Genomic DNA, 17,096 nt, shown 5'->3' with positions numbered 1-17,096 from the left:
CAGTTTAGCGCTGCCTTAGTTACAACTTTATCTTATACATGCATAAATTGTCGTATGATTAAGTTTACTTAATATAGAAACTTAAAGGAGCGTGTCGGATTCACGAAAACAAATCAGTTTTCCAACGGAGAAACAAAACGTAACCTTCACGCTTTCTATGTAAAGAAGTTAAGCAGACAGAGTAAGCAAGACCATTCATTTCTTTCATGATCAAATAAAATAAGTATATTATGCCTACAATTTTGTCTATTCGCGAGTAATGAGTTCATTAATATTTTTATAGTTTTTAAAGATGTTAACGTTTGTATTATACCCACCCATAACAAAAATGTGAAAGGCTGCCAAGTTCGATAATATGGGAATGCTTCGCCTATAAAAGAAGTGAGATCTGAATAAGTACCAAGTTCCATAAACATACCTCAGTTAAAAATAGTTACTTTTTAATGATGTTACTTGGCAAGCTTTCACACACCTTGTTATAAACCTACTAAACGCAATGAATCAAGTATATCATTTTCTATTAAAACTTGCCAAGTAACATCATTAAAAAGTAACTATTTTTAACTGAGGTATGTTTATGGAACTTGGTACTTATTCAGATCTCACTTCTTTTAAAGGCGAAGCATTCCCATATTATCGAACTTGGCAGCCTTTCATATTTTTGTTTTGGGTGGGATTTCATTGGGAAATTATAAGTGTAGCCAAAAAATTATTTATTGGACACATGATTAAACTTCTAATTTTATATCTAAGCAACGGGGAAATGACATAGCCTCTAATAAACTAATTCGTCTTTTTTACAACGCCAACTAAATGTTCTATAGTAAGCTTCAAGTAAAGATCATCAATTATTGTGACTTGTCCTTCTTATTTCTACTTTGTCATCTAATTTACTAACTCGGCCTCGTTTTTAGTATATTGCCATTTATAACCTTCAATTAAAAAACATTGTATTAAAAATTGAAGTTAGTGACGAAAACGAATCGCTGCAAAACCGGCTCCACGTAGTCTTGTCTGCCCTACCCCTAGAGTGCAATTCAAAACCGCAGAGGCGCGGAGGGGCGAGGCGGCCTGCGAGCTGAGGCGCAGGTAGTTTTAACGCTCGCCGACGCGGCTGAGGCTGGTCGGCTGAGCCGGCCAGCAAGCCGAAGCTGCGGTGGTGAGCGTGAAAACCATCTGCGGCGATAAGCTCGCATGGGACCGCCGGAGCCCCGCAGCACCGTAGCCGTGACAGAAGCGATGCTTGCTGCATGTTGCTTGCTTACATTTTAAACGTACTGAGTTAAAAAATTAGAAGCTAATTATGATGCCATTAAATAGTATTTTAGAAGTTTACTGTTAGAATGCATGCTACAAATTTAGATGCTAAAAAATAACCATCATGCTGAGTTGTATTTATAGTGGTTTACTTAGAAGATAACTAGTGGCTACCCAAGTAGCATTTTGTTCCATTTAAGAGTACACATTTAGTTCACAGGTGAAGTTTAAGCATTACTACAGTTCACTCGTGATGTATTAGCTGCATTATTGCAATTAATTACACCTATACCTGTCTAAGGGACTTATATGAGTGTAGAGTAATACTTTTATACGGTTATGGGTGTTACAATACTCTAACAACTATCCTTTAGTCAGCTTTCTGACTAAGAGCATTATAGGAGGGTAGAGATACGGCAACCGCTGTTTAACGGCCTACTTGTTCGATGTTATGGAGCTAGCATTTTAATAGAACACTTCTGGTCATTTATAAAGCCAAAGGCTGTTATGTTTATTTGTTTTAGACTGTTATACAGCCAGTAGCTGTATTAGAACTTGTTTGTGATACTTAAAATAACCTTTTTTTTACTACCTGTACAGAAGTGTTTAAATGATTCACATGTGAACTATAGGCTGCTTAGAAGGACTATAACAGTTCACATAGCCGTATTTCATTTCCACCATTTTGTTCTACGTAACCTAAAATATTTACCAAATAAATCTACAAGATTAATGCAGATTTATCACAAAATACGCAGATAGAGCGAATGAGTTTTGGTTTCATGTTAAAATTAATTACCGTAGTATAATTATAATGCCAATAAAATATCAAAAACTGAAAATGTAAATTTTCTTCTCAGCCAGTTTTAAATATTTCAAAATGAATAAAGCGTTTTTACAGAGGCGCGTGAAAATTTTAGTTGTCAATATGTATACATTTCACGATAAAGTTGCATTCCCATGGCATTAACATGATGTAGTATATAAAACAGGTACTACCGCGTGTTATATTATAATAATAATCCGTTGGAGTTAGTTTGCCCCGAATCCATGCACTCCGTACAATTGTCAAACGAATATATTAAAATGTGGAAATAATTTAGGACACAAGTGAATTTAAGGTAGTTTACTGGAGTACTTTTGTCCGATTTTAACTGTGATGGCTGTGTATTTAGCCACTTATTACTCTTTATTACACTCATGTACGTTGTATGGTTCACATTGCGTTCCATATAGTGCCGTAAGTCAGCCTTAAGTCGGATGTTACTACTTAAACTGCTATTATAATGCTATTATACTTCTAATGTACAGCCATAGTGAACTTAAGGCTGTCTAATTTGTGCCCAAACTGGTTCAATAAAAGCATTATAGCAAGCTATACAGCTCATAAACAGCTGACATACACAGCTTGTAGAGTACATGTGAACGACTAGACATCTTATATAGAACCCCGAATGCTACTTGGGTATGATAGTATTATTTAGATGCTCGTTAATTGTGGCTGACTTAGTAATTTAGAAGGCAACATACATTTTTGGGGGCGAATAATGATATTAAAAAGAAGCCTGTTTAATTAGCATCCGATTTCATTTATTGTTGTAAGGTTGTTTATTTTATTTTTTTTCTTATGATTAAGTTAGTTAAGGAAATGTCTTATTTATACTATCTTTCAGATTTTTGACTATGCACTATGCTTCTTACAAAGAAATGAACTAGATTAACTAAATGGACTAGATTTACCAACTGACTGACATGACATATTATCATATATTATGTTCGTGGATCAAAGTTACACATTCGTTATTTTCGAAAGTGACTCACACTTGGCCGTTTTCAGATTTTTACTTTACTTTGACTAAATACAAACCTTTGTAACGAATTTCAGATCGGTACGACCATTCGAAGATATATTATATAAATATAAATGAATTAAGTTCGTTTTAGTTCCTTAGGGGTGTAAAACACCTTCATTATTTTGAAACCGACTCACACTTGGCCATTTTCAGATTTTTCCCTTTACCTTGACATAAAGACCTACCTCCATGCCAAATTTCAAATCAATACGACCATTTAATTTATTTCTTTTTTTTAGTTGTATATATGTATAAATAAGGCTTTTTTTTACGTCATGTAAATATGTACATAAACTGAACCCAACAATAAAATAAATCCTAATTCATAAATAAAATACGACCATTGGAAGTGGTCTAGGTTTTTGATGAGTGAGTGAGTCAGTCAGTCAGTCAGTGAGTGTATAGTAAAAATAGCGATTTTCTGACGTCAATATCTCAAGACCTACTATAGGTATATTAATGAAATTTTTTATTTTAGATAAGTAAGGGGGTCTCAACAGATACTAGAAATTTGATATGCGTAAATAAAATAGATTTTGAGTTATAGGGGGGTCGAATTTGGCCCGAAATGGTTCGTGTAATATAACCCACGGCCGGTGTGTCGCTTTTTTTTGCTCGAACTTGGCGGACACACTGCCGTATGTCTAGATAAAAGTATTCTTTCATCAATAAGCAAACTAACATAGGACTTATTTTTAAATGGTGGATGATGTTGATGTGCGAGCACCTATTATATATACTATAATCGAGTTTGTGTTAAAATACCTACACTAATTTGAAAGACAATCAGTAGGTAGTATTTCTAGGTAGATCTAAATTATTGGTAAGAAATCTGTTTGTATTTATAGGTATTACTGTGGTTACACAATATAGTAGACGGAAATAATAAACTCGTAAATTATTATTATTTTATTCACTATTTACACATACATTAGGAAAAGCCGCTTCTGTACATCCCTATCATTACAAAATGCAACAACTTAATTTCGAATAAGGCCAATGTACGGTATGCGTGAACGAATAACACAATATTTCATATTGCTTTGTATATTATTGTTTTACGTAATAAAATACAATTAATAGACGTACACACGCGAAAAACATGTCACAAAGCGATTTATTGATTGGGCTATGTTTGATGGTACTAACGAGCAAGAAAGGATAAATCGAATTTAGACACGACACAAAATAGGGGTAAAATATAAAATGCACGATTACAAACATGAAGCCGTAGTGATAGCAATAAAGGATCATTTAACTAGAATGTCTAGACGTTTGAAAAAAGATTTGAAAAAACGAGCTACTTAGAGAATTATTATTTTCATTGACATTCATGAAACTGGCAACACTTATCACCCACTATTTTTCTACTTCAAAAATATATCTTATGACTGTACTAATTTTCTACAAGCCCTGTAATCTATAATTTAACAAAGCGTCTATTTTTATTACATTTTATTTTGTAACATCTAAGTCTTTGAAATAACGCAGTAGGTTCAGACTTGGGCTGACTTAGGCTGTACTATAACATAGTTTTTGTGCACCTTTGTTTTAAATAAAATACTGTCTATATTGCTGAATTGTATGTATTTGTAATTCATTAAATTACATTTATTTTGATTTCTGACTTAATATTTATATAAGGTCCTATAAGTAAAATACATAGTCCACACCTGACGCCGACACAAGTCTATACCAACTTCTCACTCAATTCTTATTACCATACATCTAATTAATTATTTCGTTTTTATGTCTATCTAAATATAGCGACAGTAAATGTGATAAACATAATTATGTCCAGACTTAGGTACTCACAACTAATATTACGTCATAGAGACAGCAGTCTAACAGACTAGTCACATTTCAATAAATAAATAATTTAGACATATCGCTTGATTTATGTTAGTAGTGTTTAGTAATTGCGGCGTGTAGTCAGAATTTGAAAAAACGTTTGAAAATGCTATAAGTATAATATGATGCTATAATGGTAATACGTAGCTCACTGAATCTCAACATGTCTTCGAAGACTAACAAAAATTGTACAAGATATCAAATCAACAATAATTCAATTTTACATATTTCTCATTTTCGAGACAATTAGATTCATACATTTATAAAATTGACGCGCAAAATATAATTTCTTGGCACATAGCTCTATAACGATAAGTACATAATAAAAAAAAATACATCAAAATGTAACTGTATTTCGAATCTGCCTTATTGTACAAAACAACAATAACTTGTGTTACTTTGTTTTCTAAAATATGATGTAAAGATATATTCTCAATATAAATATATACTCTCTATCTCATATACTCTGTAAATGACTTTAAATACTTAATTATTAGTCTTGTTGTAGTGAACGAAGACAATATTTCTATTATAACTAAGTGGTCATGCCATACAACGAGACTTGGAAATATAAATCAATTTGTTTGAGATAATTTACATAATAACAAAATCATTTTGAGAAATTGTTAAATTCATGAAAAAAATCTTTATAACATGCGTTAAAAAAATAGTAAACATGACTTTAAGTTCTTAAGAAAGTCTGTTGAACATGTATTGATTTATTTTCAAGTCTAAAGTTGGAATATTATTATTAATGGAAGCGAATTTAACTTAATATGGGGATATGAGAAACACTAAAATAGTTCCTATGATGTAAACCAAAACTTATAACACTGTCTTATATTCTAGAAAATTAAATTTCACATAGACTGCAGCGAAGACCTTTTATACTCGAGCATCAATTGGTAAATATAATGCTAGTTGGCTTCAAGCTCACATTATTAACGTTTTATGCATTTTAAATGTTTTTATTTAACTTACAAATGTGTTTAATTTACGGATTCAAGAAGCTGTTTTACTATTTTAAGTCAACTTACTTCCTTAAACGTTACTTCTTGAAATCGATATCAACCATTAAGCACAAGTTTACTTTGCATTACAACAGCAGTTTGTTAAGCAATATGGCATTTTTATTACGATTTTCATAAAAATACTAAAGTCGTCGTAAAGTCGTGCTTAAAAACAATTTGGTTAGCAGACAGCGCCGCATGAAAATGTTTAGTAAATCGTTAATAATTCGCTTTGGTAACAACCTTGATCTGAGTTAGCACGCCCAAATTTATACCTGCGTATAAAGGAACATACCATACCCCATGGCGTATTTTTAGAACACATTGTGCTGTTTTATAATTTATGTATTTAAACTACAATAATTTATATAACTTATTACGTATTAATATTTACTCTTTTATGAAAATATATATTGCAACCAAATTATGTATTTCTAAAATAACGTGAGTAATTTGAACACAACCATTTTGTGTTTGTTTATAACCAAAGAACAATTTAAATGCAAATTAAAATAAAAGTATATTTAAGTGTAAAGGTACTGCTCTACAAAAGTTTGACATGATTTGCGATGCTTAAGAGATAATAAGCTCAACAAACTTTATGAGTTTTGAAACCGAAACCTCTGAAGCAAAACTTACATTTTCAATCAATTAAATAAATACCTACTTTAGGTTTACGATGATTCGAGCCCTAAAGACATAATATTGAAGAGTTGTTGTCTTTAGAGAGTACCAACCATGCCTTTAGGCAATGTTCAATGCGCACTGATTACTGATTTAAGAATATTAGAAATAATGGTATGCTTTGAGCTTATATCAGCAGAGTTTTGACTGACATTTAAGTACCCACCTAAAACAGCTTTGGGAAAAATTTTATAGCAATTCCTAAACAACTACTTTGGAAGCCTATTTAAAAGTTTCATCTGGTGTGTTATTGTTATAAACAACCCACTAAAGAAATTTGGCAACTCATAATTCAACAGGCATATACACCCAGTTTTGTATAAGTGCCTTAAAATACAAAAGGTACCTTGTAATGCCATAATATACGATGTTACAAAACATTACAATTTAGAACAGATATGATTACTTTCATTTAAACAAAAATTATGTTAAGCCTGATAAATTCTAATACATAGTATATTATACTCAGCTTTTTATCATTGGTTTTTGACTCAAACTATATATGTATAAAACAGAATTACTTAGTCATGTGGGTAGCCCAAAAAAGTGATCAAAATGTACTTTTCATATGATCACGGAAGAAACATTTTTAGATGTGTGCAAGAAACAAAATTATAATACAATTTACATAACAAGGCAAACACCCTATTAAATAGGTTATCAGATCCGTGCGTTTTATTACAACATCCAGATATACACTTAAAGGATTGCTAGCACATACCAATCACATTCTAAAGGCAAAATATTGTAAGACTACGACACTTTATCGAAACCCTGAACAAAGTTATTTAATACTTTTTTAAGACGCGAAAATGAAGGGTCGCATTATCGAGCGGCCAGGCCTCCCCGCACGGTCGCTGGTGAAGATGTAATTTATGTGAAGGCACAAACCAGTGAGCAGGTATGAAGTGCGGGGTCGATAATGTGTCCTGGGAAGTCGAGTTTTTACTTCATGGTGTACGCAGTTGGCGATGCTCGCTCGAAGCCTTGGTGCATGTTATGTACAAGTGCTGGCGTGTGCTGCAGTCAGGTTTTCTGATCGTTCTCCTCCTCCTCCTCTTCCTCCTGAGCCATCAGCTGCCTCGCTAGTTGTAGTGCCTGAAACATTCGTCGTTTAACATTAATTTAAATAATTTAAGTGCTGATATGGATATTTTGGATAACCTTCCTACGGCTATAGTAGTCTTTGCTATTACATTCGAAAATTAAGAACATCATTGATTTAATAAACTATTACTATCAACATAAATTAAAACACATTACAAGGAAGTACCATTTGAGAAGTAAACAGATAACCATTGTATTAACTTATTTATTTTCCTTGCTATTAACTATACTTGTAAGTGCAGGAGTAATATTTCTGTGTGTATGAATCCTGTAAGAATATATGTTAATTCACTGAACTCATAAAACAATAACTAATAACTCTTTTTTTTATTATTTTATTTGATTCATTTTAAACAATGAATACAAACAATCTCTGTAATATCATGAAGCTTGCTAGGTTGACCTTGTGTAAAATATATGCTAGCATTAAAAATATTAACCTCTTAATCCCCACATGTGTATCACATGACATCTATCAACATTGAGGGTCAAGAGATCACTCATGTAAATCATCCTTTAGTGGTAATAAGATCTCAACAAGACTTGCACTTTAGCTTATCATTTTAAGTGGCCATTAGAGTTGTATGGCATCTGGTTTATGAGAAACAAAATTCAGAAGCAAAGACATGATAGAAAAAGTATGACAAGTATACTCAAGTATCAAGAAGAATACGCAACAAATATTGTGGATGCAAGACAATGGTGCTTATGAAAAAGTCATCAATCTTCAGTAAACAAGAGGATACTAGTTATCAGGAACACCTATTAATAGATTCCTAAAAGAGGAGGAAGTGGAGGGGAATAGTCTTATTTTTAGATTGTTAAAGGACAACATTATCAAACTACCACACTTTTTTTCGTTCCGATAAAGTGCTTTTTGTTGGAAAAAATTAATTAAACAAAGATTATGAATGTGTGTTTTATGATAATAACATTTTGTTGGTCTAAGGATGAAATAGTCTTGATAAAGCAAATTGACAAACATATAACGAATATTACTTTTGTGTCCTTGGCCAACAAAACAATTTGGCTGTTTTATTATTGGAAAGATCAATTACCTAATCAGTTAATTGCCTACCTAAACTTTAACCTCTTTGAAATATAGTCTACAATGGCATGCTTATCATTAACGCATGCAAAAGAATCATGATACACTAATCTATTCTTATTTAGAATATAAATTAGTTAGGTACTGTACGGCTATACAATTTTATGAACTTATTAGTACACATACACTACTAAAGATAATACAAAACAACACAGAAAGTGGTGATGTACACCACTTTTAGCAAATTAGAGAATGCCCAAGAATAAAATGTATATACTTGAGTTTGATAAGCTTTATAATTAAATAGTATGAGCAAGTTCGTCAATATTAAGTATATCGGACAAATGAATGATTTTTCTAGACCTAGAGAAGCATTTTGAGTCACGCTGATAATCAACATATTAGACCATAAAATATATCTGCCTAGATACTAATCCAAGTACAGATAAACTTAACAGAACATTGCTTATCAGGGCAACGGGGAATGGGTTACACATGTACAAATAGATAGTGGCACTGTGTGTACAGTTGCTATATTTACACACAATAACAGCTTTCTAACGCTATCATTTGTTACCGGTCCCTTAATATCGTACTTACTGAATTATATTTGAAGATAATATTTTATATCTACTTTAGATACTGGAAAGCTCATGTTCCTTTGCTAATTATCATCCAATTCTTTGTATTTTTGTGTCAAACTTTGTATACAAAATATGAGAGACTAGTAATGTGTTATCTAGACTATTACCTTGTAAATGAGAGTAGTTAAGAATGCAGTAATGAGTGCACTAATAACCATGCATACAGGCCATGACTAGCATATTAATAGGTTTACTTACAATGCCGCATGCCTATTTATGTCTAGCAAATAATAACTCACTGCAGATCTTACAGATATGTAACTTAGGGGCTTCATTATCAACAAGTAGGCAAGCATGAATTTCATGACATTAAAATATTTTTAAATGGAACTGACTCACTAATTCCAAGATGTGCATTCGAATATCGAAATTATTTAAATACCGTCAACGGTGACCTAATCGCGAGCTCACACCCACAACATGCACTACATTGAACTCACCTGGAACTCATTGTAGTGCATTTTCCGTTTCTTCTCGAACTCGATTCGCTTCCGGCGCTCTTCCTCAGGTTCTTCCATGTCTTCATCACTCGCACACGCCTCCGCTTCCACACACTTTGGCGGCTTATTCATGCTGGCCGCTAACTTGGCTGCCAATATGTTTGCGTCTAGTTCGTCAGTTGGCTCCAAATCACCGTCCACGGATTCCGAATAAGGCGTCTTGGGCTCGTCCACCTTCATGTGTCCATAATCTTTATTCGCCGGATGAAAAGTCTCCATAATATTCATCTCGTCAAACCTTTGCTCCTTCGATCGCTTGCTTGTGGACGGCGTTCCTGTTGCCGCTGTATCCTGCCCGTCGACACTTCGCGACGTTTTCAGTATGCCCTTAGAGGGCTTCTTCTGTAAATTTTGTGCCATTGTGGTGATTTTACATAGACATTTTATGATTCTTGGCTTAGAATTTAACACTGAATCGTTTTATTTTTTCTGCAAATGACAAGTGAACAAATGACAAATTCTACCAAATTTGACATTTGACAGTCGTTAATGTTGCAATATTATAGATTACATAAATCATCCAAAACGTATCAAGGTTATTACAAAAGTTAAAATTAACCATTATATTTTATAGGAAAGGACAAACAAATATAAGGAAAACATAAACAATTCGAATATATCGAAAGTAATTTTAAGTGATAATACGTATTGTTGTGGCCGTCGTGGGACTTCCGGCCGTGACACTGTTATTGTCAAAGTCGATTGACAACATATTGACAACAAGTTATCACCATCGAGCTTAGAATTATAAGGAGACGCCGTTTTGATATTGACGTATCTATAGTTATATAAATATGAAACAAACTATGCAACATAGTTCTGTCTCACTCTTTCTAAGCAGATAAGTGTATTTGAAAACAGGGACAACAATATTTTTGTGATTGCGTAAAATGGTGACATTTACTTTTGAAATCCTTCTGCGTGCCATATCTGGCCATATATGTCATGGTAGTTGTGCTGTCAAATAGGTGCTCTTCGTGACTTATTTTTGCTATTTTATAGAATATCACTCGTGTTTACTTTTAAGACTTTACTATTTCAATAGTGAAATAATCAACGAATATGCCTATGTGTTGTATTGTGAAGTGTGGTGCTAGGAAGCACCAAAATCAAGCTGGATTGTCTTTACACAGGTTAGGAACCTATTTTTGCTAGAAACTACATAAAATAATTCACATTTTATAAAAAATATGTTACGGGAACATGAATTGATGGTGAAAGTACTTATATTTTGGTTTATTTCTGTATAAAAACCTATATTTAGAAATAAATGTTGTTTACAATAACATGTTATATTGGCATAGTGCTGTGCAGTTGTCATAATAGTATCGATATAATATCCACTTAATAAGTCTGCTTTTACAAATTTTAACATCAGAACTTACTGTCCCTAAGACACTGAGCCCTCAGAGTTGTGTATTATTTTCAACAAAACATCAGTTAAAAACATTTTGATTAAAAAGGCGTATTATAAAATTCAGGATTTTAAAGACATATTTTATTGAAAATAATATGTTTTGCCTTTTTATTTTCACATGATGCTTCTACGGCGACCACGGGCACGGCAGTGCTTCCGCACAGACGAGCAAATCGGAATGCAAGTTGCAATGTTTGCTTGAGAACTTAGTTACCGAGTATAGATTTCGAATTGTATAAATATTTTTTTCTTAGCACTAAAATTGTTTTGTACAATCGATTAATACATAATTAGCTCCATTTGCATTATATAACTTTCTTATGAATAGCTTGAAAACGATTTTAAATTATTGTTTTTTTTTTAAGAGAGTATCCTTATGGCGTTTCTTGCGGATTCTTCTTCATAGGACCGAATCTTTGGCACCCTGCAACTAGTCTGACGTGAAAGAACTTTCATAGGGCTATTTGAAATAATAAATAATTACTTTGCCTGTTTATTTTTTTTTTTCAAAGGTATCACCCTACTGAAATGACTCCTCCCATTTGGTTGATGTTGTTGAGGTTATTAGTATCAGTGAAGTTAATGTGATAGTTAGTTCTATGACGAAGAGATTATTTATACTCGGTTATTTTTATGCACCCAGTAAGACTCGTACATACTTCTAACTAGAATACAATATCGATATTTGTTGAATCCGGTAGCGGTACAACCCTAGTAATGGCAGCCATTTTAGTTACGACTGCAGACTGACAGTAGGTGTGCACGTTTTTTTCGTGACATTTCCTGTCCCTTTATTTATATGTCAATGGTTATCACATCCCCATGACATTTCTGTTCGCGAAATGTCTTCGATCATTGATAAAAAATATTTGCTGTTGACAATGTTTTTCTCATAAAATTACAGCTATTAGATACTGTTGTGCATATGCTTGTTATAGATGAACTTAAGATTATTCCATTGCACTCAGAAATATAAATAAGTGTCAACAATGGTGGAAGATTCGAGCTTGAATTCCAATAAATCAAAGGTAAACATTGCTTAACTATGTGTTGCTTAAAGACTATTATGCTATAAAATGTAACAATCTAAGTATATACGTTGATTCAGAAAGATTATGAGATCAAATTCTATAAACAAAGTTGTACTGTACTTATTGTTATTTTTGCAGACAAAAACTACCCGCCCGAAGGCGGTATACTTGTGGACAGAAGCCGATGTCCAGAAATGGCTTCGAAGGCACTGCAGCGACTACTACAATCTGTACTGGGAGAGATTTCATGAGGTAAGTAACGGCTTCATACTGCTTACGCTTGTTAGACATAGGGAAGTATTGTAAACAAAGTAGGTCAATGGAGTATTTACAAACTTAGTCACAATATCTTCCTTAGTCATGACAAAGACACAACTGGCCTTACTACAAAAACTTTAACAACTGTTTTACACTTGTCTAAAAAAAATGTGGCTCCAAAATGAACCTTATATCAACGTCATAATTTGACATTTTTTTAGACAAGTCTTAAACTGACGTTAAAAAGTTTTTGTGGTAAGACGGTTATCGATTACATATTAGTACTCAACCATTGAAAAATGTTTATTAACATATATTTTCTTGGAAGTGAGAAGATACAATGCTTTAATCATGCATAGCAAGAATAAGAATTGACATCATAGCAATACCTCTTTGTTGTGAAACTGAATATATTACACTACCAAACCAAGTTTACCAAATCATGATAATACAAAATACTAAATAACTGTAATTTCAAGGCCTGTGATCAGTTCTTTTAATTAGGAAATTCATTCGCACAAAACTGTCATTAAAAAACATACCGGTCGAATTGAGAACCTCCTCCTTTTTGGGAAGTCGGTTAAAAACTGATCAAATAGCTATTTATGTTATAAACTAAAACACACTAAAGACTAACACTTAAAGTTACACCACATTGTACAAAGCACAGCCTCAATTTCTGTATGGATTTAGTGTTAGGCTTTAGAAAACTGTTAAAGAAGAAATTATTTATTTCAGCATGACATAACCGGCAGAGCTTTAGTCCGAATAAATGACAACACACTTCTGCGCATGGGTATAACTAATAAAGAACACCGGGAGGCAATATGGCGAGAGATACTTAAATTGAGATTGAAGGCTGATATTGTGGAAATCAGAGATTTAGAGAGGAGGCACAACTATTTTAATTATGACTTGTGACATCAAGATAGCTGTGACAGTGATGGCATTATGTGGAAAGTCCGTTACCCTTTATTGAAAAAGTACTATGTCAATGGTAACATATACAATAAACGCAGTGCTGTAGCTCATCTCTACCGTGCCTTACTTGTTGTTTTAAGAGTTGTTAAGAGTATAAATAGATAAACAAAATATTGCTATTTTAAAAAATCCTACTATATTAGTAGATTTCATTAATCAGTTGCTCATCTACATATTGATGGTTTTAAAATACTTATTTCATGAAAAGTAAAAAACACTTGTTATTTGAACACATGAAACGAATTTAGTATTAACATGTAAATTAAAATTGTGTAAATATGTGGCTATAATTTCATGTTCTCTTAGAAATTGCTCCAGTCACACTCTGTTATGTATGTTATAATATGCTTGTATGTTTGTTATAATAAATATAAAGAGATTCAAATATAAATTCCTATCTTGGAGAGCAACTAACTGTGCACTGTGCTTGTAACACTGATTGAATATCTACTTGAATAGAGAAAATAAAGCATTATTAGGTATTGTCACTGGTAGATCAGCTACTAATATTCTGTCAGATTTTTTTCTTATTTTTAGTATGTTTGTCGTTCTTAGTATGTAAGTAATAGAACTGCGCACAATACAATGAATGCATTAATATACATATTGAGGTAATCCTCACTATTATAATCAAGTATAGTTCTCGCCTAAGTTTTTGGCGAATCGGAATATTACGGGAACATTTTATGGCCACATAATGTATACTTGTGCTCGGAAATTAAAATTAGTTGAGAGCCGCGCCATTAATTTTGGCGAAAGCTGTGCCTGTATTAAAATAAAAATCAGAATGTCTTATACATAACTGCATAGGTGATAAAAAAAATACAATAGAAGTACCTAATACCTAGTTGTAATTTGTAATTAGTATACTGTACCTATTTTACATGTTCTATTTTATTCCAAATTTTTGTAGAACAGATTTTTAAATAAATGCTTGTAAAATTAGATAGGTAGGAATATAAAATTTTTAATACCTTTAATAATTCCTTTATTGAATGCTTATTATAACAAACTATCAATTTGAAGCCTAATTATGAATGTGCTAAATAGTAAATAGTTTACAATACAGTAATAGGTAATAGTAACAGTGAAAACGATTTACGAGTAGTCATGAAACATGTTATCTTAATTCATGTAAATTGGAAATAAAACGGTTTTATAGTTTCCTAATCTTTGCCTTTTTTCAGTTTCCCTTGCTTAAAGCAGTAACGGTACTTTGCTACTGGCAAGACAAAAAGTGAACTTAGAAAGTGTTGCCAGCAATTATTAGGTTGTCGACCCAGTGCCCGCAGCGTGGTGCACTTACATAACACTTAAGTATTCACAAATATAAATACATCGCATACATTGATCTCATTGTCTTGCCAGATATTGTTTGGTGCAAGTTACAGACGAAAGATTTGAGTTGAAAAATTTTATCGGCTGATACTGTTGGCAGCTCAAGCAGAGCAAAGGATGGTTTGCGAACTTTCAAATATTGACGTTGTAAGTCAATTTGTATAACGAATGCATGAGACAGGTTAAGAATAGGTACCTGATCTAAAGAATTTGTTCTACTTAAGCTTAACTTACTTAGTTTGTGCAATCCTATTGGTTAATATTTCTCAGTTTCTCCACTCCGCAGCCTAGCTCCTCTCCGGTGGGCAGGCAGCCTAAGAAAGGGACTTGTCACTCTCAATACTAGGTACTTCCGTACTTAAATAAGTCCTTATTCGATTTTTTGCAAAAAGTACAAAAAGCCCCAAGTGCTAAGCAACCCAGACAAATCGTCAAGCGCGAATCTTCCTTGCCTTGCGGCAGAAGCACCGGTTGCCTCTGCCTAGTTGGTAGCGCACCAGACGCGTAGACGCTCCGAAATAGCCGTTTTAATGACCCTCCTTTGTTTATTATTCTTCCTGTACCCTCGTAGAGACAGGTCTATTATAAGAGCAGCCCGATTCGACTATAATAAATACGATGGCGGAATGTGCCACGCTGCTATCTAATAGCATCTGACGTCTTCATTTAATGATTTTCAAGAAATGTTGTGACTTTTGACAGTGGGCAAGAAATTAATATTATTTATTTTCAGCTTAGGCGCATTTTATTTTGAGGAAAATACCCTTTCTCCCTACGATTTGGTTAAGCTGTCATTTTATTCAGAATCGCGATAGTTTTCTATAAATTATTGCAACACGTGCTATGAGGGTAGGCATTTGGTACTAAGGTACAAATAGTTACTACACACACGCAGTAGTTACACCACAAGTTCCTGAATTGTATTGTTAGGAGGATTTACAGATAACTAATTAACAATCAATCCACCGAATTAAACTTTCTATAAGTAGTATAGTTTCTAACCATTCCTGTTATATCTACATTAGTCATATTTTTAAAAGGGGTTTTCGTATTCTCCGGAAAGCGCTCCAGCTTCCACGATTGTGATTCATCAAAGGTTTAACGGATATGATGTGTGCGAAATACTTAACTTGTTGTTGTAACTGAAACATCTAGTTTAAAAGAGATTGACGAATCTTTCTGGGAACTCTTGTTTAAACAAACAACACTTTTAGCGGGATTACAGTCACATGCTCTCGAACAAACATGTTCATCATATATCCGGGAAAATCATCACCTGAAGTAATAGTTTGCTTGTATCTGGTTGGTACTTTCATTGGATTAATCTTTCCTAGTTATAGATATGAATCTACGATATTCTGACACTGGGATTGCCTGTATGCGACAGTCAAGACCTGATGTTCCGGAACAAATTGCGAGAGACCATCCGGAGACTGCTCGTGTTGTGTCCACTGCAATACAACGAGCTTTTAGGAAATTGTTCTCCTGTGAATTTTATATGTTGCATACCTTCTGGGTTTTGACACTTGACTTAGTTCATCATCATCCTCCAAGCCTTTTTCCCAACTATGTTGTAGTGCAGTCATTGAAGCATTATTGCTACGATTTTTTTTACTGTGAACCGATTTGCTTGAAATTTTGGAATTAGGTTCATCTTACCCTTAACTTCAAAAGTGAATATGATTTGAACTCCGCCACCCCCCCTGGGGGTGGTTGACACCCCTTCTTTGGGGTGAATATTTTTTTTGCAAAATAATCTCGGATATCGATAGAAGATCTAATTTTAAGCTAAAGTTGTCTTTAAAGTTTAAAAAAAAATCCAATACTTTTCAAGTTATTGGCAATTTAAAATTCGCAATTTTTTCACGTTTTTCATCGGTTTTTTGCAAATATCTCCAAAAATATAGGTTTTATCGAAAATTTATAAAGAACAAAATTGTAGCAGGTAAAACAACGAACAATTTGTTTTTTTATAAAAGGTCCTAAGTGCAATATTAAGCTAGATATTAAAGATCAAAGCCGTTTTTTATTTTGTCTGAAATTTAATCGTTGTGGTCAATGCCATGTAGCGGCGAGTAGATGCATTTTATGCATTCGAATACAAATGGGTTTTGTAG

General features: G+C 33.2%; 2 protein-coding genes across 2 annotated transcripts; one reads left to right on the top strand and one right to left on the bottom strand.

Moving 5' to 3' along the window:
• Nucleotides 1–4,006: 4,006 nt before the first annotated feature.
• LOC124638819 (protein phosphatase inhibitor 2-like) lies at nucleotides 4,007–10,418 on the bottom strand. The gene is made up of 2 exons (XM_047175927.1): nucleotides 9,895–10,418; nucleotides 4,007–7,753 (listed from the first exon to the last, which is right to left on the bottom strand). The coding sequence occupies exons 1-2, from the start codon at nucleotides 10,312–10,314 to the stop codon at nucleotides 7,682–7,684; spliced, it is 492 nt and encodes a 163-aa protein (XP_047031883.1). The 5' UTR covers nucleotides 10,315–10,418; the 3' UTR covers nucleotides 4,007–7,681.
• Nucleotides 10,419–12,185: 1,767 nt separating this feature from the next.
• On the top strand, nucleotides 12,186–14,811 carry LOC124639050 (protein aveugle). Its single transcript, XM_047176268.1, has 3 exons — nucleotides 12,186–12,399; nucleotides 12,541–12,654; nucleotides 13,399–14,811. The coding sequence occupies exons 1-3, from the start codon at nucleotides 12,361–12,363 to the stop codon at nucleotides 13,579–13,581; spliced, it is 336 nt and encodes a 111-aa protein (XP_047032224.1). The 5' UTR covers nucleotides 12,186–12,360; the 3' UTR covers nucleotides 13,582–14,811.
• Nucleotides 14,812–17,096: the final 2,285 nt, after the last annotated feature.

Source organism: Helicoverpa zea, chromosome 18 (genome assembly GCF_022581195.2).
Source record: "Helicoverpa zea isolate HzStark_Cry1AcR chromosome 18, ilHelZeax1.1, whole genome shotgun sequence".
NCBI classification, from domain to species: domain Eukaryota; kingdom Metazoa; phylum Arthropoda; class Insecta; order Lepidoptera; family Noctuidae; genus Helicoverpa; species Helicoverpa zea.
The sequence above is the reverse complement of the archived record's forward strand: the minus strand, read 5'-3'. Positions and strand labels throughout refer to the sequence as shown.

What these genes read in the sequence shown, in the direction of transcription:
- LOC124639050 (XM_047176268.1), top strand. Translation starts at nt 12,361, where the DNA reads ATGGTGGAAGATTCGAGCTTGAATTCCAATAAATCAAAG. An exon ending in TGAATTCCAATAAATCAAAG is followed by an intron (nt 12,400 to 12,540) that starts GTAAACATTGCT and finishes TTATTTTTGCAG; the next exon opens with ACAAAAACTACCCGCCCGAA. An exon ending in ACTGGGAGAGATTTCATGAG is followed by an intron (nt 12,655 to 13,398) that starts GTAAGTAACGGC and finishes TATTTATTTCAG; the next exon opens with CATGACATAACCGGCAGAGC.
- LOC124638819 (XM_047175927.1), bottom strand. Translation starts at nt 10,314, where the DNA reads ATGGCACAAAATTTACAGAAGAAGCCCTCTAAGGGCATACTGAAAACG. An exon ending in TGCACTACAATGAGTTCCAG is followed by an intron (nt 7,754 to 9,894) that starts GTGAGTTCAATG and finishes CGAATGTTTCAG; the next exon opens with GCACTACAACTAGCGAGGCA.